At 35.7% G+C, this 25,401-nt stretch overlaps 1 protein-coding gene across 1 annotated transcript in view; it reads right to left on the bottom strand.

Annotated features, from left to right (window-relative positions):
- LOC150108963 (methyltransferase-like protein 22) overlaps positions 1–25,401 on the bottom strand; it is a 158,070-nt gene that overhangs the window by 67,376 nt on the left and 65,293 nt on the right. The window contains exon 5 of the mRNA XM_090404617.1: positions 14,064–14,234. Coding sequence (XP_090260743.1) covers positions 14,064–14,234 — 171 coding nt within the window. The remainder of the gene's footprint in view (positions 1–14,063; positions 14,235–25,401) is intronic.

Here is a 25,401-nt window from a genome sequence, read left to right as displayed (position 1 = left end):
ACAAATCAGCTAATTTTTCCTAACTTTTTATTGTATTTATTTTTTATTTATTTTTATTTTATTTTATTTTTTTATTATTATTATTTTTTAATTTTTAGGAAAGTTATTGACCTTTTTAGTTATCTTACACCAACTACTTAGGTGGCGCTTTTTGGAATTGTCAGTTATTGTTTAATTTGAGCTTAATGTACTGAAGATTCCTGTAAAACGCAGGCAAAAATTATACTATTAAATAATCTTTGTACACGAGTTTTTTCCGTTATTAATTTTGTATCGATATGTCTACTCACGGTATACCTCTTTTAAAACGGGTTGGTTACTGGTCATCCGCAGCCTGGTTTGGAGGCTCCCTAAGGTGGCAGCCCCACCATCAAACTAGGCTTCCTTCCAAGAGAAGGAAGACTAGCCCTAAGTCTTCCTTCTCTTGTTTGTACCTGACCAAGCTTCCCACTGGGGTTAGTATCCAATTTTCCACTTAGTTGCTCAGGTTCCAGGGTTCACCACATGGAAGTGCGAGTTGGATAGGGGTGGAGAGGCTAGGTGATTCTACTTGAGAGGGTCACATATTGTGCATAAAGCAAAAAAAGCATGCTGAAAAAATAATAAAGAAACATGGGATAACTTCATAGAAAAATTGGAAAGAGATCCTACAATGAATAAGGAGGTAAAAGAAAAAGTGAAACTTGAAATAATCAAAGAGAAAACCTGGCTGCACTTTTTCCAAAACTTATGGCAAGATAGTAACGTCTAAAACTGATATGATGCTAACTACTAACAATACAGTGGAAGAAACAACATTACAAGATATTCAACATGCAATATAGCAAAGCAAATCAGGAAAAATCCCCTGGAGAAGATGGAATAAATATAGAACTTATAAAATATGCAGGCATCCCATTATCAAACGACTTTTAAAATTATTAAACAATATCTGGCAGCAAGGAAAAATCCCAGAAATTTGGAATAAGGCAATTATCATTCCAATACATAAAAAGGCAATAAGTGCAACTGTGAAAACTACAGAGGAATAAGACTTCTAACTGTTATAAGTTATATACACAAATATTAACTTTAAAATTTAAATCATATGTAGAAGATAAACTTTGCGAAGAACAAAATAGCTTCCAAAAAGGATGATCACATTAAAAATCTTAATGGAAAAACATTACAAATACAACATAGAAAATAGAAACACACGTAGCATTTGTAAACTACCAGAAGGCCTTTGACAGAGTCGTAAGGAACAAACTGTGGACTGTACTCAAGAATCTAAACATTCCCAATCAGCTGCTTGCTGCAATAACTAACATGTATCAGAACAATGACAAAAAATGCTGTTCAAATTTGAATTTTTAATAAAAATGTCCAAATTCTTGGAAATCAATAAACAGAGGGGTCTATCAAGGATGCCCAATGTTACCATTCTTATTTAATATCTACATACTTGAAATTAAAATATAAAACCAGCATTTAAACTGGATTGTGGAACTATGCTTAATAACTTTTTGTTTGCAGATGACCAGATAATCATAGCAGGAATTGAAGATGAACTCCAAAGATCAATATATGCCTTAAACATAAGTGCAAAAATATTTGGAATGCAAATATCAACAGACAAAACAAAAATCATGGCTTTTAAAAGACCATCTCCAATCAGAAGTAAAATTATGATTGAAAATAAAATTTTAAAACAAATACCTTGCTTCAAATACTTTGTATATGCTGTATCATATACAAAAGAAGCTGATATTGACATCAAAACTTCATACTTTCTAAAGATAACAGAATGATCAATAATATTTTCAAACCTAACCAAGTTCAAAAGCATGCAAAAATAAGACTATAAAGTTTTGGCAAGATCTTCTCTGTTGTACAGAAGTGAATTATGGAACAAAAAAAAAAATGCAGAAGAAAAAAGAATAGAAATAAAAGAAATTAAATAATTCCTGCAAAGGACAGTAGGCTATACTCTCTCTCTGGGACAAAAAAAAAAAAAGAGAAGCACAGAAATACATAAAGAAGTAAAAACAGACTCAATACTAGACAAAGTATATGAATACCGAAAAAAGTCAATTGAACATACATGGACAGTTCAAGACTATCCAAAAAGAATACTCTGATACCACCCAGTTGGAGGATATAGAAGCAATGACCAAGGAAAAGATGGAATGAGACCGGAACAAGCCATTGGGTCTAAATTCCTTCAAAGGATGATGACGACAAGATTATAAGTTGTATTTTATATGAACAAATCTGGACTGCAGGAAATTGATAAGGCTAAGGATTTGAAGATGATTTGCAGATATGAAGTTGATTTTTCCCCCCCCCTTTTAATAACATCAGTAGTGCACTCAGAATTTAATCTTGGCAGGGGGGGAGTTGAGTAGACGATTTGGATATGCACTACGCATCGCATACAACCTATGGCTGAGCATCTGCAATGATTGCTAATTCATAAGTAGTAGAGAAATAGAGGACACGACACAACATAAATTTAAAAAAAAAAGAATTTTATTAATTAGGAAAAGATTTTTTGAAAATTTTCTAGTGTTTTTTTCCTTTTTGTTGGGGGAAGGCCCCCCCCCCGGGTGCATATAGATTATTTTATATCTTATTCTAGTAGTTTTCCCATGTTATATATCATTGTAACATATAATCACTGTACTAGAGGCAAAAGTTCTCACGAGTCTTGCTTTTGAATCTCAGTGCACTGGTATGATGTGCATTAGCTACAGGTTTTGGAACAACTGTCACTTAGAAATGGGAATGCTAGCTAGGAAGAACACTAGAAAAGAAAATGTACTGCTGAGTTGAATTTTGTGATCGCATAAAAAATTTTATATGGATCTTTATCTACTCTCCAAGGGAGAATTATGAAATTAATATTGAAGGATATACAATATAAGCCTTTATATATCAGTAAGAGAGATATATGCTAAAAGTTATTAGAAGCAAGAATGATATCCTCTGTCAAGTGATGTGGCATCTACAGCATGTGTAATATTCTTTTTTATTCTTTTCTACTGTTAAATTGTGAATGAAACTATGCTGTGTAATTTATTTTTTTTCATTCACATTTAACATTGCTTATTATGTATTAATCATAATTTGTATAAAGATTATTTATTGTTCCTTAATTAAGGATTACTATTTAAATATTTATTCTAAACTTAACCTACTATTAATTTATTAAATAATGATATGTGTAGAAATTTATGATAACTAAATATATATGTAAAGTAACGAAAAGTGTATTATAAATAATTGTATACGTAATGAAAGAGTGCTGATTAAGTAGCTCAAATATTCTGTTTATTCTTATTTGTGAAAATTTAACGTTATGTAATCACTTATGTAAGAGTAGAGCATTGTATTACATTAGCGAAATGTTTACGTTCATGCGTTGTCATGGAGATGCATGAAATAAACAAGCACGAGTCGAAGAGTTCGTGACCTTCGGACTGAAAGGAGGAAAAAAAATATAAGATTTTTAATTAGAGAGGAGAGGAAGTTTTTGCGGAGCGGGAAGGAAGGTAGGATACAAGCAAAAGAAGTGGAAGAAAATTATAAGTTCTCTAGGGCAGAAATTCATGAGAATGGTGTATAGAAGTGAGCCAAAACATAGTGAATCATATACTTAGCTGCAAGTGAAGTCAGCTGTGTTGTAAAGGAAAATTAATGCCGTATCCGGATAAATAAAGAACCGGACATTCAATGGAAAATTCTGATTAGTTCCAGTTAGTCTAGGATTACGTCTTAATTCTATGTTGCCCTGAGAAGAATTATATTGAAATTAACTAGTTTGAGAAAAGTAAACAAGGAAAGATATCAGTGCCTTATTGATGTGTTTTTTTTTTGAGTAGTAAAGCGCAATTAACAGTAGTTCAGTTAAATCGTTGGAGAATTTTTATTAATGTGTTCCACTAACGTAAATAAGTTAATTCATAAGTGTGCTCACAATTAATTGGTGTATTGAAGATTGTATCTGGTAAGAGTAGTCATACTTGTTTGTTTATTTTAACATTAACATATCTTCGAAGTTCAAAGTCCGAAATAAGATTGCTTGGAATATTGTCTACCTTGATTAGTGCTTCCTGTGAATTTAAACATTAAGTACAGCTGATAGATATGTGGAGACTGATTAAATAAGAAGTTTCGTTTTATTAACTTGAGTTAAGAAAGCTTGTGATTTTGAAACTGTGAATTGTATGTGAAAGTTTAGAACATTGAATTGACATGAGTGACTTAGCAAGATGTATTAAGTTGATTGTATTGTTTCATTTAAAAGCAGAATTCTTGTATTTGTTACATATATCATATATTAAATGTTTTATTTTATTAATCTAAATATTGTGTTTGCCTGAATTCCCTTTTATTGCACCGTTCATAAATATTCGAATCTTGCTGGTGCCCCAAGTAGAATAGTAAATAATTCGGCCTAAATGAGAAGACTGCTAACTTAATTAAGAATTGATCCTACTATTTTATATAGACTAATCTAAAAATAGGGTGGTGCAGTATAATTAAAAATTTCTCTACTTTTGGATCGGTGATCAATTTGCAATTAGTTATTATATTGATAAGAGTGACTTGAACCAAGATGGCGGATTTAGAACATAACATGAAAATAGAACGTCACAACACTACAATATATGAAATTCTTTTTTTTTTTTTTTTTTTGGAATCACCTTTGCAACTGCTCAATTAAATGTACTACTTTTATTTGATTTAAGGAATCTGAGAGATAAGACAGAATAAATGAATAAGTGGAAATTAGAAAAAAAATAAAAAAGAGAGAGATCAGTGTCGAGATAATAACTTCTAAGGTAAAATAAGTTCCTTATATAATTAAATGAAAAGACAGAACTTTTAGGTCAATAACATATATATATATATATATATATATATATATTTTGTGTGTGTGTACTGAGTGATATCCTTCAAACTAATTGTGAGATGACATTAATGCAGGAGAGAGAGAGAAATTATTTTTTTTTTCTTCTAGCTCATACTGTTAAAGTTTTATAATGACTATAGAGTAATCTTCATATTCAATAAGAATTTATTATTATTTTGTGACACCTCCAAGGAGTCCAAAGACACATCTCTCAACACTACAACTCTCCACTTTCATCATCTAAATCAATGCTATTTACTGCTCACCACCACCACTAGTATTTTTTTTTGTCTGTAAATTGCAAGTGTCCTAATTTAAAGGTTTCACACACACACACAGAAAAATATAAATTATTTATTAATCGTAATTATGTATAAAATTTCTTTATAAGGAGAAAAAGAATAATATATAAAATTGTATCCATTGAAAATGCATATTTGTTTAATTTAAATATATATATATAATCTTGAACTTCATTCTTTGGAATTTCACATATCAATTTTTTTGAAGTCGGTACACCAGCATGAGTACAAAAATAAAATATTCTCACCAGTTAATAAATAAATAATATATATATTCATATGTTATTATATAACTATGTTTATATATCTATCTATCCTTCTTGTCTGTCCTAGGACGGGTTGAGTCCCTTCCTATTGAGGGGTTATGGCGTATTAATGCAGCCGGTGTATAAACATAGTTAACTTACCCTCCACAATTGACTATTAACATAACAGATTAGATGGAGAGAGGAGATTGACATAACTGGCACAGTCAACAGGACTGCACCAAATGGTTAGTGAGCCTCCCACACCAAGCTCTGGACTTCGTGAGATACCCAACATATATATATGGAAAATATGGCTTCTGCATTAAATCAACTTTTGTATCTTCTACTCTCACTGATGAAATGTCAATAAAGGCCAAAATCAGTCTAGGTAGTGACCCTTCCCATAATGCACAGCAATATATATATGTCCAAAAATGAAATGTGCTTTGGATTAAGGGATACTAAGGCAACTGATGAAATCAACAGTCTCTGTATACAAGTAGAAAGAATTATTATTATTATCATCTGACGTATGTGGAGTCAGAGACTCATCGTGAGAGGTATACACTATTTCAAACAATGCTCATCCAACCATGCCTTAAACTGATTTAGTGTGTCTACAATCACCACACTAAATCAGTTTAATGCAATGCAATGCAATCCCACTCACCAACCACTCTCCATGCACTCACCAACTCACCACCCACTCACCACCCACTCTCCAAGAACCCTCTCCTCACACCCTCTTTATACAGTTTCCAGCAATGGCCTCTTGTTCTATCCCCTCTCCCATTCTATGAAAAATTTCTTCCATGTCAAGCTGATAACAATCACTGACTAAGCTTATATGTCTCAATCATATCCTCCTCCTTTCTCCTATTGATGAGGCTTTGCAACTTACATTCTCTCAATTTATCCTTGTACTCCACATTCCTTCTAGTAGCAAGGCTTATACGGTGGTCAGACATAACTGGTAATTAGTTTATCGAATTAACAACGCAAATGAAGTATATTAATTAAAGGTAACTTTAATGAATCACTTCTATATTTCGGCAACGTCACATTGCCATCTTCAGGAACATAAAGATATGGTATGTGCACGCAGGCACTAACACAAAGCAAATGAGGAAGAAAGCAAGAAACTAATATTGTTCCTAAAGTCCTAATGGTGCCCTCTTGCAGGCTAATTTGGTAGTCTTGGCTGTTGGGCTGAAGTTCTCATAATGTAAGTCTCCCAAATTTGGGGTAGTTTCATGCACCCAAATTTGTTGAGGTTAGGAACGTTTTTTAGAGCTGCTGAAGATTCTTTGAATAATCTTTCGTATTTAAACTTGCTGCGATGAATTATTTTTGTTTTTTTCCAACGAATTTTATGGTGGGTATCTAAGGCATGGTCTGCCAGCCCAGAGCGGCTGTACTGGTGAAACCGGATGTAGTCTTTGTGTTCTGAAATCCTGATATTAGTTGTTTTGCCTGTTTGGCCAAAGTAGGACAATTTGCAGCTACAAGGGACCTGGTATACACCAGGTAGGTCTAGGGGAAGTGGTTGGTCTTTGGTAGAGCGGATAAGGGATGCCAACTTTTTATATGGTCTGTAACAGGAAGTAAGGTCCTATTTTTTGAGGATATTGGTTATTTTCTCAGAGGTGCCCTGGATGTAGGGGATGGTGATAGACTTGGTGTAATCTTTATTGTGGAGGGGGGAGGGGGGTTGTGGTTTACTGGTTTTAGTTTTTTTTGGATTTTTTTGGGGTTATAGCCATTGGCTAAGAAAGTATTGAGGATGTGGTTTAGTTCAGTAGTCAGGGCCTTGTCATCTGAGCAGATTAATTTTGCCCTGTTATATTAGTGTTTTTATAACCCCATATTGTTGTGAGGGGGGGAGGATTGCTGATGAATGTATCGGCCAGTATGGGTGGGTTTTCTGTAAACAGAGAAAACCAAGGATCCATTAAGCTGGCGGGTGATTAAAGTGTCTAGGAAGGGGGGGGTGTTGTTTTCCTCTTTTTCTAAGGTGAACTGGACTCTGGGGTGTTGGTTGTTTAAGTGTGTTAGGAAGGAGTGTAGTGTGTCTGAGCCATGTGGCCAAATAGCAAACACATCATCCACATAACGAAGCCAAATAGTGGGTTTTTGTGGGGCGGAGTTTAAGGCTTTCTCTTCAAATGTCTCCATAAAGAAATTGGCCAAGGGTGGGGAAAGTGGTGAACCCATGGCTGTCCCCTCTATCTGTTTGTAGAACTTTCCTTGCCAAACGAAATAGCCTGAGTTCATTGTGAACTGAAATAGGGCTGAGATATCGGGAGGAAACTTGGCTTGGATGAGCTCAAGGATTTCTTTGAGTGGGACATTAGTGAATAGGGAGGAGACGTCAAAACTGACCATTATGTCAGTGTGTTGGAGTGTGAGGTTTTCTATACTGGCTTTAAAGTGGGCTGAGTTTTTTATGTGTGATGGTGTGTTGCCAGTGTAGTGTGTGAGCGTTTTGGCTAAATGTTTGGCTAATTTATATGTGGGGGAATCAATGCCATCCACTATGGGACGCAATGGCACATTTTGTTTATGTATTTTTGGGAGTCCATATAATCCGACCAGCTCTCAGATTAGAACTCTCCACAGACTCCTTAAGAAAGTCACTTCTTGGCCTGTGGAAGTCACCAACAAACTTAAACCTTATAACTCTAGATCCCCTGATTATAGCTGCAAGGGACCTGGTGTATACCAGGTACTTTGCAGCTGCAAATTGTCCTACTTTGGCCAAACAGGCAGAACAACTAATATCAGGATTTCAGAACACAAAGACTACATCTGGTTTCACCAGTACAGCCACTCTGGGCTGGCAGACCATGCCTTAGATACCCACCATAAAATTCGTTGGAAAAAAACAAAAATAATCCATCGCAGCAAGTTTAAATACAAAAGATTATTCAAAGAATCTTCAGCAGCTCTAAAAAACGTTCCTAACCTCAACAAATTTGAGTGCATGAAACTACCCCAAATTTGGGAGACTTACATTATGAGAACTTCAGCCCAACAACCAAGACTACCAAATTAGCCCGCAAGAGGGCACCATTAGGACTTTAGGAACAATATTAATTTCTTGCTTTCTTCCTCATTTGCTTTGTGTTAGTGCCTGCGTGCACATACAATATCTTTATGTTCCTGAAGATGGCAATGTGACGTTGCCGAAATATAGAAGTGATTCATTAAAGTTACCTTTAATTAATATACTTCATTTGCGTTGTTAATTCCGTAAACTAATTACCAGTTACTCAACATTCCAAAGCTCACTGACCACCTTTGTGAACCTTCTCTGGACCATAATAAATTTAGTTTAATCCTTTATCCAAGTGGAAAACTTCCAACTTCTCTGGACCCTTTCCAACATATCGTTATCACCATGAAAACCCAGTGACCAAATCTGTGTACAATAATCCATGAGGTCTGATCAAGGCCTTATACAATGGTATAATAACTTCTCTCTAATTCTGCATGTCAGAGTTCCACATCGTTGCCATTATCTGATGTGACATCTTCACAACTTGTGCAATGTGGCCCCTGAATATCAGATCCTTGTCTGCCATCACTCCTAGATCTCTCATCTCCTCTACCTCCTTTAAAACTTCCCCACCAAGTCTGTACTTTGCAACCCATCGTTACTTACTAAATCTCAAAACCTTACACTTTGCAATATTGAATTGACAGTTCCACTTACCTGCCCATTCATGCAATATATTCAAGTCCTCCTGTAAGGCCATAACATCTGCTTGACCCTGCATTGCTCTCCCCAATTTTGCATCATCTGCATAAACCCATCCCAATATCATTAAAGAAACTAACTGAATAGCAATGGTCCAATAACTGACTCCTGCAGCACACCACTAGTTACCTTCCTCTTTCAGAATACTGCATCTCCATATACAACTTTTTGATACCTATCTGACAACCAGTCACTGATCCAACTCAGAAGTCCCATCTAATCCCATCTGTTTCAATTTATTTAAGAGCTTGTCATGTGGCAGTCTCTCAGAAGCCTTTGCAAAATCCAAGTATATGCACTGTATATGCATATACACCACTGTATATACATCTCCCCTGTCCAAGATATGTGTCACCTTGTTACAGTACATAAGTAAGTAAAACATGTTCTCCCTTGAACAAACCCATGCTGATAACCACAGGGAATACTGCTGTTATTAATCCATTTCTGTATCCTACTTCTCACCAATCTCTCCAGTATCTTCACCTCAACTCCAAATATACAGATTGGCCTATAATTTGAAGCTGCAGCCTTGTCACCACCTTTATGCAGTGGAACAATTTTACCCTCTGTCCACACCCCTGGAACCTCTGCTATTGTATGACTCTTATTAAACAGGCATGCCAATGCTACTGCCAATTCCCTGGAACATTCCCTTAAGATGCATGGTGATAGGTCATCAAATCCTATCACCTTATTGAAATTAAGGTTATTTATTTCCTCAAATACTTCCTACTCATTCACAATTAAGCCATTATCTCCTATGTCCTGTACACTTAAGTTCCTCATGATTCCACCCTGATCAGGATGAAACACCCTTATAAATTGATCAATGAATACTTCAACAATGTCTTCTGTAGCAGTTACCATTCTACCATTTTCATCCATTAACATCATCTTTTCATGATCATTCTTCCTTCTATTTGCCACATATTAAAAACTCTGGGGATTTTCTTCACCTGATTTGACAATATCTGCTCACACTGCACTTTTGTTTTCCTTACTGATTCACACTCCTGGCTTGTTCTTTATACTCTTCATGTAACTGATTATTATCATTATTGAGCCTCCGTAAGTCAGTCAGTATAGACAAAGCCCTTTGGTCGGAAAGACCCACATTCAATGCCAGTCCATGATGTGAGGAACCTTCATCCAGCCCTGTGAACACACACACCGATCTACAATTAGAAAACATATTTAATCCCTCATTAGGAGGGCTCAACCCATCCTAAGGAATGGGGGGGGGAGAACTCCATAAAAAATAAAATGACCATTATTCATCTTGTACTGCATCCAAAAGTACAGGGGTCCTCGACCTACGTTGTCCTCGGCATGCATCGTTTCGACTTTACGGTAGTAATCCCATAAATAATTTAAAAAATAAATTTCGACTTGAAGCAGCGCGACGTAAAATTCAAACATCGCAGGTGAACTTGTTTGTGAGTGCAGCAGAAGAATACGCCGTTACGCAGCGTTTGTTTGGGAGAGGTGGAATCGCTTGGATCCCAGCATACACTCTTTGGGTACTGCATGCTTTGTTTACATTCGCTCTCTCACTTTTGTGTTTGTGTTTTTTGTGACTTCAATATGGCTCCCAAACGTAAGGCAGACTCTTCAGATGGCAGCGTGTCAAAGAAAAGGAAAGCCATTACATTAGAAGTGAAATTAGACATTATTAAAAGGGCAAAAAAAGGGAGAAACGCCAACAAAAATCGACCGAACATTTTCCTATGGCCTAGTTCTGTTTCTTGATATATACGTATGACTTGGTGTTTTAGGTTAGGCAAGTAACTTAGGCTATGGTAATTCCGACTTGCATCGAAAATCACCTTACGTCGGTTCATAGGAACGGATCTCCAACATAACTCGAGGACTCCCTGTACCTTCTTACAGATTTCATGCTTAAGCTCCTAATTCATCCATTTTACACCTACCTTATTCATCCTTTTGGCCTTTAGAATACATTCACACATCGATGCTGTTATGTATTTTTTTGCAAGTTCCCAAGCAGCATTTATTTCCTTACAGCTCAACTCCTCATTCCATGCTATAACTCCAAGCTGTCTCCTAAGCTTGTCATCACCAGTCTTATAATTCCACATTTCACCAGTCTGCATATGGCTAGCCACAACCAACGTGATCAACTTCATGATCACTCTTACTAATTGGAAGAAAGTGGGAAACCTCACTCACAATTATACAAGAATATAATTTTTTGTTAAGTATAATTATAGAGAGAATCTCTTCAACTAGCAGAGAAAGAATCTGTGCTGTCCAACTAACAAACTCTGTCCACTCACGCTGTGATGTGTCTGCAAAGATTATCACATCTCAGATGGGAGGGTAGTGTCATTATGTGAGTACTAGCACTGAAAATGGGAACTGAAACATATGGTGGATCATCACACAAATAATTTTAAGCAGTAATGCATAAGACGATTTGTTCGAGATTTAATTACACATCTCTGTCTTTTTTTTTTTGCACAGTCTTTTCCACTTCATAGTGCCTTTTATTGCCTAGTGCTAAGCCTTCTCATCCATCTGCTGGTTGTCATTCAAATTCTCTTCCCTCAGAGCTTGATCTATTCCTCTTCTCCAAGTTACTCAAGGTTTCCCATGTTTTCTGTTACCTGGAGAAGACCAATCAAATACTTTTATCAATCCTTCTAATGTGATTACACTATAAAGTCTGTCCTTCCAATCTCTCTACCACAAAATGTAGCTAGTGCATTCGTTCTCTGATGATTTCATTCCAAATTTGCTAGATCCTAGAGATATGACAGCTCTTTCTTCAGGACATCCATTTCTATTGCACATACACTTTGTTTTTGATGCTGAGTTAATGACCATCCTTCCTTTATATATATATATCAATTTACTTTCAAGCATTACACTTTTTTTTTGTTTGCATCCTTCTTGACTCCACGGGACACCGTTTAACATATACCATGCTCCTCTAACTTGATGTATGTGATAATCCACACATCATTTTCAAAAGTGCCAGATTTATATAATTATATTGTTTATATAATATAATAATAATATAAATTAATTTATTGTAATTTATTTTGAATATTTATTAATGAAGATGGAGCTATTCTCTGCAGCTGATACTGCACATAATGTCACAAGCTTTCAATCGAATTGTTATTCTTTTTTTAGTGTTTTCCTATAACTTTCCATTGTATTTACAATGGCTTTGAAACTTAGCCAAACATTTAATAAATAAAGACATTAAAATTAAACAAGATTCTGATAATAATATTTTATGAAGAATTATTAGTCTTACTTCTTGATTTTTAGACAAATTCTACTTGAGACAGGAAGCTGTAAACCAAATCTGCTGATATGAGTGCTTTTATATTTGTAATGTCAACAAGAGTTGGGTTAGTGTCCCAAGCATAAGAGTCAAAGTGAGTTCCTATGGTATTTTAAATTATAATAAGATAAAGAAATATACCAAATTTGATAGTTTTAGCTTCCACTGGCTAGATAAATCTGCAGGAGTTTAGTTACAAGTCCTCAGATTAAGGAGGGCCTATTCCATTGGTGTGCTTACCTTACTTGAAGTTTCAAGTAAGTGTTATGTTGTCTGCCAAATTTTGCAGTTGTATCTTTTTACCAACCTATCCTTGTCTGCTTTAAGCCATAATAAGAAGTTGCATACCAAAATTTTGTGGTTACTGCTCTTATAATTTACACAAAATCCATAACTGTTTTGGTGTACCAGGTGTAGGTTGGTCCAATTAAACCATTATACTTCTTAAATATGATAAGAAGAAACTGTATAACAACTTCCACCATCTCAGCTCTTTCACTTTAGGAGTTTTCTTGATCACATAGAAATTTTAAAATATTATTATTATAGATACAAAGTTCCAAATCAGTCATCCAAAATCCTCAATTACTCAAAAACTAGCAATTTTAAAAATAGAATGATGTCTTAATTACCTGACCTTCAAAAATCTCGAATAAATTAATTGTCAACCAACTTCTTGTAAATGTACACCTTCGGGTAACCAACTTCACTTATCCAAAGAAGAATTACTTTTTTAAGGCAATTGAGGAATTATTGTATATCATTCCAGCCATATATCACAATACAATATATATATATATATATATATATATATATATATATATATATTAAAGATACCAAGTAATTTTAAACCTGGTTTTACTCCATTTCCCAAGCAAGCAAACAGACTAAAAGTCAAGTTTGCGCCTGCAATTGATGCAAGTCTAACTGATCCCACAGGTAGTGCAGGACCAGGGCAACTCGTGGCAAAGGTGGAACAAGCTCCGATCACTAATCTTAATATTTACCCTTAATGCCAAAACACATCTCCAAGAAGGGGATGTATGATGTTTTGCATTAAAGGCAAGGGGCCACTACCCAGACCGGTTTCGACCTATACCCAAGGTAAAAATACTTTCTACATATATATATATATATATATATATATGTTGAAAATATCCAACAGAAGCTGACTAATCATTTTAATGATTGAGGGACAGTAGCATTTAATACGAAAGTGGTATGCTGGAAAATTAAAAATTTTATTGATGATTATGTAAATTTTTAACCAGTAAAAATCAGTTCTAAAGGAAAACTTTTCAAAACAATATAAAAATGAAAACTGACTAGTTTTGCCACAGATTCTTGTGGCTTCTTCTGGATTAGGATGAACAAAAATACAACGAACTATAATGTTCATGTTAGCATGGGAGCTGGCAGCTCCCATGCTAACATGAATAAAACTTTCAAAACTTTCAAGTGGGTGAGTGGATTCCTGGAGCCCTGATAATAACCATAATAATATACCTTTCTATCAGTACATATTTAATACACTTACCAGTTTGAAGTACAAATGGATTATCCTTTTTCCAGTCAAGCTCTTTTACTGAAAATTTGCACAGTTTTGAGGCTTTACTGCAATGTGGCCTTCCATTTGCTTTAATACTAAACACATCCTTATTTTTTTCCCAGTTTCTCTGACAGAGTTCCAAAATTTCATTTCTTATATCTTAGGAAAAAGATATAATAATAAATATTTTAAAATTTTGATTAATCCATTAATTTTCAAAGTAATATTTTAAACTTACTGAAAATCAGTTACTAAATTACTTTGCATTAGAGAACATCAAAGAATATCAGAATATCAAAGATATGTCTTTGATATGTAATGTTCTATTCTGCTTCAACCTAGTGTTTATTACAGTGATCCAATAGGGCCTAAAGGTTTTGTAATTCATTAGAGAGAGATTGAGGGATGCATGTGAGCAATCGAGGAATAGCGTGATAAGAGTTGTACTGTATGGGGACTCAAGGATCTGTGGTGTTCACGATAGGATGCGTGAGGAGTGTTTGCCTGGAGGAATGACAGAAAGTGTGGCTATGGAAATTAAGAGGGGTGAAAGGGTGGATGAGATGATCGTGATGGTAGGAACAAATGAATTGAATGATAATGTAAATTGGGCAGCGAGAGATATGAGATTCTTGCTTGAGGTTGTACGAACACAGAGAGGAAAGATAGTACGCGTGTTGCCTAGGTACGATAGTGACGAGCTGAGCACAATAGCAGTAATATTGAATAACATAATAACTGGACTTTATAAAATTAGACTAATGAATTACAGAAATGTACAAGGCTATATGAACAAAGAATTAACCAATATCTAGATAAAATAAAACAAAATGAAGAAATAGAAATAGAATGGCTTAATATAAAAACGATGCTAAATGCAGCAGCAAATGAAAGCTTAGGAAAGACTAAAAAATTCAATAAAAGAAAAAAACTGAACATCTAGGATGATACAATCAAAGAAATAATCAAAAAGAAAAAAGAAGCCTATCACAAATGGTTAAACAGTAAAGAATTAGAAGATGAAATAGAATATAAAAGAATAAGAGCCATAGCTAAAAGAGAAGTCAGAAACAGACATAGAGAATCATGGAATAAATTTGTTTCTAATTTAGAACATGATTTATATAAAATAAGACCCAATGTATATAAGATTTTGAAACACTGAATTGAAATTAGAAGAATTTCTAAATTACCACACAGAACTGTGGACAGACAAATATTTTAAATAAGACAACTGGCAAACAATTAACGAAAATGAAAAGGAAATAACTGAAGAAGAATTAGAAATCAGCCTGAAAGAAACAAGAAATGGAAAATCACCTGGGGAAGATAAGCTAGGTTCAGAACTGTATAAATATGCAGGAACAAGATTCAAAGAAAGACTCTTATTATTTTTAAATAAAATTTACTCAACTGGTATCCCCCCAATAGAATGGAAAAAAGCAATTGTGATTCCTATCTTTAAGAAAGGTAATAGAGATGACCCTAAAAACTATAGAAGTATCAGTATACTAAATTCCTGTTACAAAATATATAGCAGAATCTTAAATAACAAACTAATGAAATATTCCGAAAACTTTATTCTAGAAGTACAGAATGGATTTAGAAAAGGACGATCATGTATAGACCCAGCCTTTTGCCTAAAATTAATAATAGAGAAAAGAAGAGAATATAATTTAGAAACACATATTGCATTTATTGACTTTAAAAAAGCATTTGACAAAGTTAAACATAATAACTAATATTTAAGGAATTGACAGCGTATACTGGAAATATAGATTAAATAAACTTTAATATACACTTTCCGATATTTTGGCGAAATTTACGTTGCCATCTTCTTGGGAACTTACTAAAAAGACACGTGCACACAAGTACTAATACAACAAATGAGACTGAGGCTAGGAAGCTAGCGTTTTCCTAAAGTCCTGATGGTGCCCCCTGGCAGGCTATATTGGTAGTTCTTGGCCTTTGGGCTGAAGTTCTTTTGATAAAAGTTTCCCAAATTTGGGGCAGTTTCATGCATCCAAATTTGTTGAGGTTTGGCATGTTCCTAAGGGCCGAGGCTGATTCCATGAATAGTCTTTCATACTTGAACTTGCTGCGGTGTATTACTGTGGCTTTCTTCCATCTTATTCTGTGGCGAGTATCCAGAGCGTGGTCTGCAAGCCCAGAGTGGCTGTACTGGTGAAATCGGATGTAATCCTTGTGTTCTGAGATTCTGATATTTGCTGTCCTGCCTGTTTGGCCAAAGTAGGACAGTTTACAGCTGCAAGGGACCTGGTATACACCAGGTAGGTCTAGGGGAAGTGGTTGGTCTTTGGTGGAGCGGATAAGGGATGCCAGTTTTCTATGTGGTCTGTAACAAGTGGTCAAGTCATGTTTTTTTAAGATTTTATTGATTTTTTCTGAGGTGCCTCTGATGTAGGGAATAGTGATGGATTTAGAGTAATCTTTTTTGTGAGGGGGAGGGGGTGGTGGGTTGTGGATAACTGGGTTAAGTATTTTTTGGATTTTTTGGAGGGGGGTAGCCGTTGGCTGAGAAAGTGTCACGGATATGATTTAGTTCAGAGGTTAGGGCTTGATCATTAGAACAGATTATTTTTGCCCTGTTGAATAATGTTTTAATAACTCCATATTGTTGTGAGGGGGGGGGGGGGTGGGATTGTTGGTGAATGTATCTGCCTGTATGGGTGGGTTTTCTATAAACTGAGAAAACCAAGGTTCCATCAAGTTGGCGGGTGACTAGTGTGTCTAGGAAGGGGAGGTTATTGTTTTCCTCTTTTTCCAGGGTGAATTTGAAGCAGCGTATAAGCCTCTCAACAAGAATAATGACAAAGTTAAAAGAAACATATTTTTTAACATATTAAAAGAAAGACAACTATGAATAGACATGTCAAAACCATGTGGTTTTGACATGTCTATTCATCTCAAAATCATATGGTTTTGAGATGAATAGATATGCAGGCGTATCAAAGAGATAGGAACGTATGTGGAATTATAAGGCAGGTGATTATAATAGTCTTAGATGTCAACTTGGGGAAGTTTCATGGAGGGAGGAATTGGAAGCATGGGATATCATTCGTGCTTGGGAAATTGTGAAGGAATATTTGTTAGCAGCAATAGTAAGCTGTATTCCACGAGTGAAGAAGTGGACACAATTTGGAGTAAAGTAGATGACAAACAATATTAAACAGGAACTGCATGCGAAAAAGAGGCTATGGAAGAGATATAAGGAAACAGGTGAAAAGAAGATGCATGAAGAATATAAGACACAGGCCAGGAGAGTGACTAATATGGCAAGGAAGGCAAAACTAGAATATGAGAAGAGACTAGCCCTATGATCCAAAGAAAATCCTAGGGAATTTTTTAGCTATGTGGCCAGTAAGAGGAGAAATGACTGTGGAAGAATGACATTCTGGGATAAAATTGGGAATAGAGTGACTGATGCAGAAGACATAGTGGAATTGTTCAATGAACACTTTATTGGAGTATTTCATATTGGAGAAGTAAATTTTAATACTAGAGAGATTGGGCAGGTTCGAGGTTTAGAGGTGCAGCAGGAGAGTGTGTTCCAAATACTGAGTACTCTGGATGTCAGTAAAGCTGTGGGACTGAATGGTATTTCACCACGAGTTTTGAGAGAATGTACTAAAGAACTGATAGCACTTCTGACCTGGCTTTTCAATGAAAGTCTGGCCGCAGGAAAGGTGACCAGGGAATGGAAGGAAGATAAGATAGTGCCATTGCATAAGGATGATGGCGGACTGGAAGTGTCTAATTATAGGCCAGTTTGTGTGTCATCTGTAGTTGTTAAGATCTTGGAGAAATTAGTGAGGGACCGTATACAGCATTGGGCAGATGAGGGTAATGTTATCCGTGAGAGTCAACATGGATTTGTTAAGGATGCTCTTGTTTTAATAATATGCTAGCCTTTTATAATAAAGTTACAAGAGCAGTAGATGAGGGAAAGGCATATACTGCCATTTTCTTGGACTTAGTGAACGCATTTGATAGGGTGCCAGATGATAAGCTGATAATGATAAGCTGATATTTAAGTTACAGTCAATCCTGAATTCAATTGACCAACCTGACATCCAGATCCATGTGCTGCATTTCTAATATATATCAGAAAGTTGTGTATGGTGGGGCAGTTTCAAGGAGGCAGAGGGTTACAAGTGGGGATCCTGCAAGGCTCAGTACTGGGACTTACATTGTTTAACCTTTATATCAATGACATTGTCAGTGGATTGCAGGGGGATATTCAGTTGTTTGCGGATGATGCGAAGCTGGGAAGGATTATTAGTAATAGTGCAGATGCAGCAGCCCTGCAAGAGGATTTGAATAAGCGAGACAGATGGGCAAATGAATGGGGATGTTTTTTTAATGCAGCAAAACGTAAGGTCTCGAGGTTTGGGGCACATCGATGGGATGCCGCATGTGGGTGGAGCTATACTGGTGGAAGTAGAGGAGAGAAGAGATCTGGGGTTGATGATTGATAGAAACCTGAAATTTAGGGAACATATTGCAAAGGTGGTGAAGGTAACACAGAGGATTGCGGCAATAATGAGAAGGACACTGACCTGCAGAGATAAAAGAGTTATCATTCTGTTGTATAAGACTCTGATCAGACCACATTTAGACTATTGTTCTCAGATTTGGTCCTCAGGATTTGAAGAGGATAAATTAACTGCAGAAAGGGTACAAAGGCAGATAACAAAGATGGTTTCAGGACTGTATACAATGTCAGTTATGAGGATCAGCTGAAAGAATATGGACTGCAGAGTTTGGTAGATAGAAGGAGAGGTGATATGATTAAGACTTTTAAACTGCTGAGAGGTGGTTACAGGGTTGACACTGGGGAGGTCTCTCGCTTGGTTGAACAGCAAGAAGATGACAAGGGGCCATCGCTGGAAGTTACGAAAGGAAACTGTGCGCAAGAGGGTGAGGAGTGGTTTCTTTGCATGGGGGATGGTTGAACCATGGAATGCATTGTCTGATAGAGTGGTGAGAGCAAGAATGGTCAATGAGTTTAAGGAGTGGTATGATAGACTTTGTGTTTCCTGGAAGGGACCTCCTACGATGAGTCTTTTGACTCCATGGAGGCCTGTATATTAATAATAATAAATTTGAACAAATCAAAACCTAAATCTGCTGGGAAATAATGTGTCATAATGTGAAACTAGTCATGTTATATATTAGGTTGGGGTGATTAAAATTAAATTTCAAACAACAAAGGAGGTAAACCTTTTTTCATGTTTCATAAAAAGCAATTTTTGAAGTTACATATTGTTATATATTCAACAAGCTAGGGGCTTGTATTGTCAAGATGAACGGGTAAAAATTTTCATATTAAAAATTAACACTATATTTTTTTAAAATCAGTTTTTAGTATTTCATGAATAGAAAAATGCGTTGTTAACCCTTGGTTCAGTGCAAAAGAAATACTGAAAAAGAAAAAACCTGCAGATAAGACATTAAATAATGAAAGTTTCTCTCATATAACTTATTAAAAGTTAATGAAGAATTTTTGATTTAGATATAAATGCCAGTAGATTTTCTGGCTCAGTAGATTTAAATTGCGCAAAAGTGGTAAAACATGGTTAACGAAAGACAACATCAAAGAAAAATAAACATTGAAAAGTACAATATATTCAAGGAAAAAAAATTAGTAAGGAGTACTCTCCCTGATGGCAGGAAATTTATGTCTCCTAAGAGTAGAGAACTAGGATGGAAATTGAGGTGGTGATGGTGGTTCTAAAAATGTGTAAGGGGGGGGGGTAAGAACAAAATATTTAGTGGGATGTTGCTACAGACTTGAAAATGTGGAGCAGGGGGTAACAGTGAAACATGAAAGATTTCAATTATGAAATCAGACTGAAAGGAAGAATTGAATAATGAGAATAAAGAGAATTAACTTCTGGAGTTTCTAAGAGATAATTATCAAGAGGAATGATAGAATAAAGAGTTTTAGACTTGATAATACAGTATCATCTGAATTTGACTGTGAATGAAGAGTCAGCTCTGCTCCTGTATGGAGAAAGTAATTGTAATTACTTGTGAGATATGCAAGCACGTGGAGGTCTTAAGTAGAAAGAAATGTATCTGGAATTATTAAGAGGGAAGACTATGACAAACTCTGAAGGCGGCTTTAAGAACAAAATACTGGTAGGTTGATCAACTGATAGTACATTAGTACTGTGTATGGATATTGGTTGGGAAAGGAGACTCTTGTTTACATTCAATTTAAAAGCCTGTATATTGTATTCCTTGGGAAACACATAAGGAGGATGACTGTTCCATAGTATAGCAGATGCAGGGATGAAGGAGGAGGAGGAGAAGAAACTTGTGGGTTTCAAGGTGTACTGTGAAGGGATGTGGGAGCAGCATGAAAGCTGCACGTGTACCAACAGACTTAGTACCACATGGGAGAATTACTGATACCATTTCAGTGTTATTTCAGTGAACATTTGCCATGGAAATAATTATAGAATACACATACTGCAGAAACCAAATGCCTGTGGTTTGGAAATATTACAATTCAAAGTGATTTGAGAGAAAGAAATTGATAGTGCTTGGAAGCTAATAAGCAATATTTGGGGTCTGCAGCAAGGAAATATTCTGATCTTAGAAAGGTAAACAGCATTGAAACGGATGAATAGAAGCATAAATAAGAAGCTATGGAAGAGTATAAAAGAGAAGAAATAGGCAACTGCATAAAAATATAAATACAAATCAGAAAAGTGATAGATTTAGTAAGACAGAACTTGGACTATGAGAAGACGCTGCAAATCGCAATGAGTTTTCTTACATATGGTGTGCTGAAAAGCTGTGGTAATCACTATGAAGGAATTGAGGTAGTAAATTATTCCACATATTTTCCATGAAGTGTTATACACTTGTTACAACACTGCTGCATCATTTGCAATCTTCTGAGAAAAAAGTCTTTCCATTATTACACAAACCAGTCCTCAGCTGCAGATATGACCTCATCATCTGTGGTAAATTTTGTTCCTTTCAATTGTTTCTTTAAATTTAGCAAATTGCCAAACAGATAGGTCTGCAACATGGCATCCATCCATCCTACCGAAATGCCTCATTCCCTTCTCCAGATGCACTGACTTGGGATCATCATATTCCTCTAATTTATACAAGCTACAAACACAACTCTCTTTACATGGCATGATGTAACTTGCTCATGTGGGTATCAGTTGACGTCTTTCCGAGCAATGTAGTTCTTAATAACCATTTCTCAGAATTTTAGTATAGAGAGTTCATCATTAAAGTTGTGATTTGGGTGATGCCAATGTACTTTGGAACTTTCTATAAACAAATGCTCATATTTATGGGAACACCTAGTAGTTGGAAAAACACTTGGCAAACAAAAGGAAGGAGAAAAAAAGAAAGCGCAAAAACGTGAGAATAATGATAAGATTTCGTATGGTGATTCACTGATAAAAGGAGTGCTTGATGACAGTGTGATGAAACTGCGTTTTCCTGGTGCTAAATTTAAGGATGGAAGCGATGCTGTAAGGATGCAGAGAGTGAAAGTGAAAGAGATATTTTGGCTGGTGAAAGTGATTTAGCAAGTATTGAAGTGCAGAATCAGGGAAACTATAATGTTTAGGGTGGGGGGGGGGGAGATGCAGGTGAGTGTGAATCCAGGCAACCTAGAGGTTAGTGAGTGGGAGAGTGATCACATGATGCAAATTTAGCATCCCAGGTTCTCAACTTTAGTGGGCTAGGTAAGCAACACAAGGTATATATGAGGTTGTGGAATGAAGGAGGGTTTGCAGTTTATATATACTGTGTATACTTAGCTCAATTTGGGCATAATTGAGCTAACAGAACAGAAAGAACAGGATGGAGAGAGGGTTTTGCTAATGGCAGCAGAGGAATTAAAGCCTAAAAAAGCAGAAGTACATTGGAGTGGGGGGATCAGAGGGAAATTCATCTGAGGCTATTGGTGTGAGACAGGGGGCAACAGAATAAAATATCTAATTGGTTATGCTATAATCCAGTGTTGAATTTTGAATGAAAATATTTTTACTAAGAAATATCTCATTCAGAATTTAACAAGAAAAAAAAAAAAAAAAACTAAAAGGGGGAAAATGCTTGTAAATAAGTGAAGATACCAATTTTGTTTAAAGAATTATACTAATACAAACTTCGTAATATTAATTAAAGGTGAAAGATGTCATTTTTTTGTAAAAAGATTATAATGTAAAAAGTTTCTCTATAAGATATATGTTAGAGCATAATAACGAAGGATCAAAGTCCATTAACGACAACTTAGGATAAATTGTCGTTAATGGACTTTTTTTTTATTGTTGGAATTAAAATAGGAGCCGGACGCAAAAGGAAAGTGTTGGGCAGAAAGGTTTGGTAGTGAAGGGGGTGCTAGAGATACGAGGTATAAAACGGGTTTGTCTCCCCCCCATTCAGGGCTTTTTTAGGTTCTTTCATCTGGAGTTGCTGGGGAATTTCTGGTGGAGTCGGGAAGAGTTCCGGTTTGAGATCTAGTCGATAGTGGGCAGCTATTCTCTGCTGTCATTTCGCGATGGCGTGTGAAAGGAATAGACGAAGAAAATATTAGGTACTTTTCCAAGTAAGCCCTAAGAAACTGGCCGCCACCTACGTCCATGTGGATTGATTCAATCCATGCTGTTTCCAGTTGAGAATGTGATGAAAGGACAGAACAATGAAGGCCAAACCTAGCCTGTGAGTTAATCATCAAGGACGAGATCGAACATTCGGAGGGAAATTATAAAGAAAGGATAGACAGAATAAGTTACAGGAATGTGGTAATGTAAAACCCTTTATAATTCCTTTGTTAAGAAAGAACGGAATAATGTGTTATGGAAGAAATGAGATGTTAGGTTATATATAACTCTAAACTTGTAGGAAGGACTATAATGAGATTTAGATACCAGTGTTCAGAATCTAATGGCTATTTCTTAGTATTTGTGTGAATGAGTAGTAGTTAATTTGCTATAAGTAATGATCTATAGAATTATCGATGTGAATGTTTTAAGAATGTGTGTAAGATAAGTGAAGATATTTAAAGGATGCTAGCTATAATTTTGTGTAGTGAAATGAGCCTATTCTTAGATGTGATATGTGAATTACAGTTGTTATGTCTAACCTTATAACTTGGGATAACTCTATTCCTATTGAGTGTTTTTTATTGTAAATGTGTAATCTTTAGAATCTAATAAATGTATCTTGATTATCTTAACCTGTTTTGTGCCTTGATTTGAATCCAATGCACCGCTTGCTAATATTTGAATCTGAGTGGGAGTGAATTATATGACAGAGACCACGACTGCAAACTAAAGTATTCTAAGAGAGATAGATAAGATTGAGATAAAGAATAACTAATAATTGATTTACTTAGTATATTTTCTGAGGGTTACTCCCTGGTTAAGAGGAATTTCTGACCTAGGGATCTGGCTGGCGCAGCTTGATCAAATAAATATTGCCAGAACCTGAATAGGAGGTAACTCCAGACCGTCATTGCTGGGGATCGGACTCTATTCAAAAGTCTACCCTTGGTCAATTTATTTAATATACTTAATCTTTCTAAGAATCGGCCAAATTGTGTGGATAGATTTAACTGTGAATAAGATAAGTGATATAAGCAGAAGAACAATAATAATTTATATTTTATTGTTGTAAAAGAAAGGTCAGAATTTAACACCAGGGTATATAAGGAAGAATGTAAATGATATGCATTGGCAAATTAGCATGATAAGTACAGATCAAATAAATATTATGGGGGATTTCAACTATGGACAGTTAGTTAGGGGAGGAATGGTCATGGGTAAGGAAGGAAGGAAGGAATTTATATATCTGCTGAGAGAAACCTGAGACAGTATGCAATGGAGGGGATATGAAGTTCGAGAGTTCTAGATCTTATCACAGCATCAGAGAACTTAACAGTAACCAATCTAGCTATGCTGCCTTCGCTTTAAGAACGCAATCATCTAGACCTGAGAGATGCCAGATATGCAGAATTTTCCGTTAAGAAGTGATGTATGTGGAATTACAAAGCAGGTGATTATGACAAGCTGAGGGAGTCAACTTTCAGCAGTGTCATGGCATAAGAATTTGGAGGGAAGAGATGTTACATGAGAAGTGGTCAAGGGGTTTTGAAGAAAGAAATATTAGAATGTATACCTAGAGTCAGAATGATTAATCAGGTGGGAGTCAGATGGGTGACTAGCATAATTAAAAAAGAGTTGCAAATGAAGAAAAGGCTGTGGAGGGATTATAAAGAAAAAAAGATGATCAGCATGCCCATGAGCAGTACAAAGCATAGACAAGAAGAATAACCTGTATAGTAAGGAAGGTCAAACTAATTATGAGAAAAAAAGCTAGCTAACGAGGCCAAAAGAAATCCTAAAGTGGCAAGTAAAAGAAGAATGACTATGGAAGGATGACTTTAAAAAGGCTAATGGTGGGAGAAATAACAGAACCAAACCAAGTATTTGAATTACTGAGTATTTTGTAGGGAGTTTACCATTTAGGCAGTGATGTTGCAAAGCCAGATATGACATTGACTAATGGGAGAACATAAGTTGAAGAAATGGAGATTAAAATATTGTGCAATCTCAATGTGAATAGAACCATGGGATTAGCTGGTATATATCAGCCAGTGTATTATGAAAATGTGCAAGGGAATTATTAACCTCTGATCAAGGTGTTTAAAGCCTCAGTACCAGGAAGGTACTAATGGAATGAAAAAAGCATAAAATAGTCCCACTACATAGAGTAGGCTCCAAGGCAGTAACAAATTATAGGCCAATCAGCATCTCAGAAGTCATGATTAAGGTACTGGAGAAAGAAAGAATTCATGACTTGGGTGGATAGGAATACGATATTCTATAAGGAACAACATAGTTTTGTGAAGGATAGGTCTTACCTTAGTAATTTGCTCACTTTTTATAATAAAGTGACAACAGAACTGGATAAGGGAAATTGCTACTCAGTGACATTGCTAGACTTCGCAAAAAGCATTCAACAAGATTCCACATAGAACTCTATTGCATAAATTTGAATGGTATGATAAATTTTGTGTTTCCTAAGAACGACCTCCATGATGAGTCTTTTGACTGCATGAAGGCATGGATAATAATAATAATAAATTTGAGCAAAAGGGGATGGATATGAATCTGGTGATTTGGATTTGATAGTGGCTGATGGACAGATATCAAAGAGTTGTTTATGGAGGAACTGAGTCCATGAGAAGGCAGTGGTATATCATAGGGCTCAGTACTTGGTCCTCTGTTTTTTCCTCAGCAAACAAATGAATATTTCCTGTCAAATG

This window comes from Typopeltis vanoorti, chromosome 2 (assembly GCF_054136105.1).
Source record: "Typopeltis vanoorti isolate ZY-2024b chromosome 2, IOZ_Tvanoo_1.0, whole genome shotgun sequence".
In the NCBI taxonomy this organism is placed as follows: Eukaryota; Metazoa; Arthropoda; class Arachnida; order Uropygi; family Thelyphonidae; genus Typopeltis; species Typopeltis vanoorti.
Note: the sequence above shows the minus strand (reverse complement) of the source record. Positions and strands in the feature narration are given on the sequence as shown.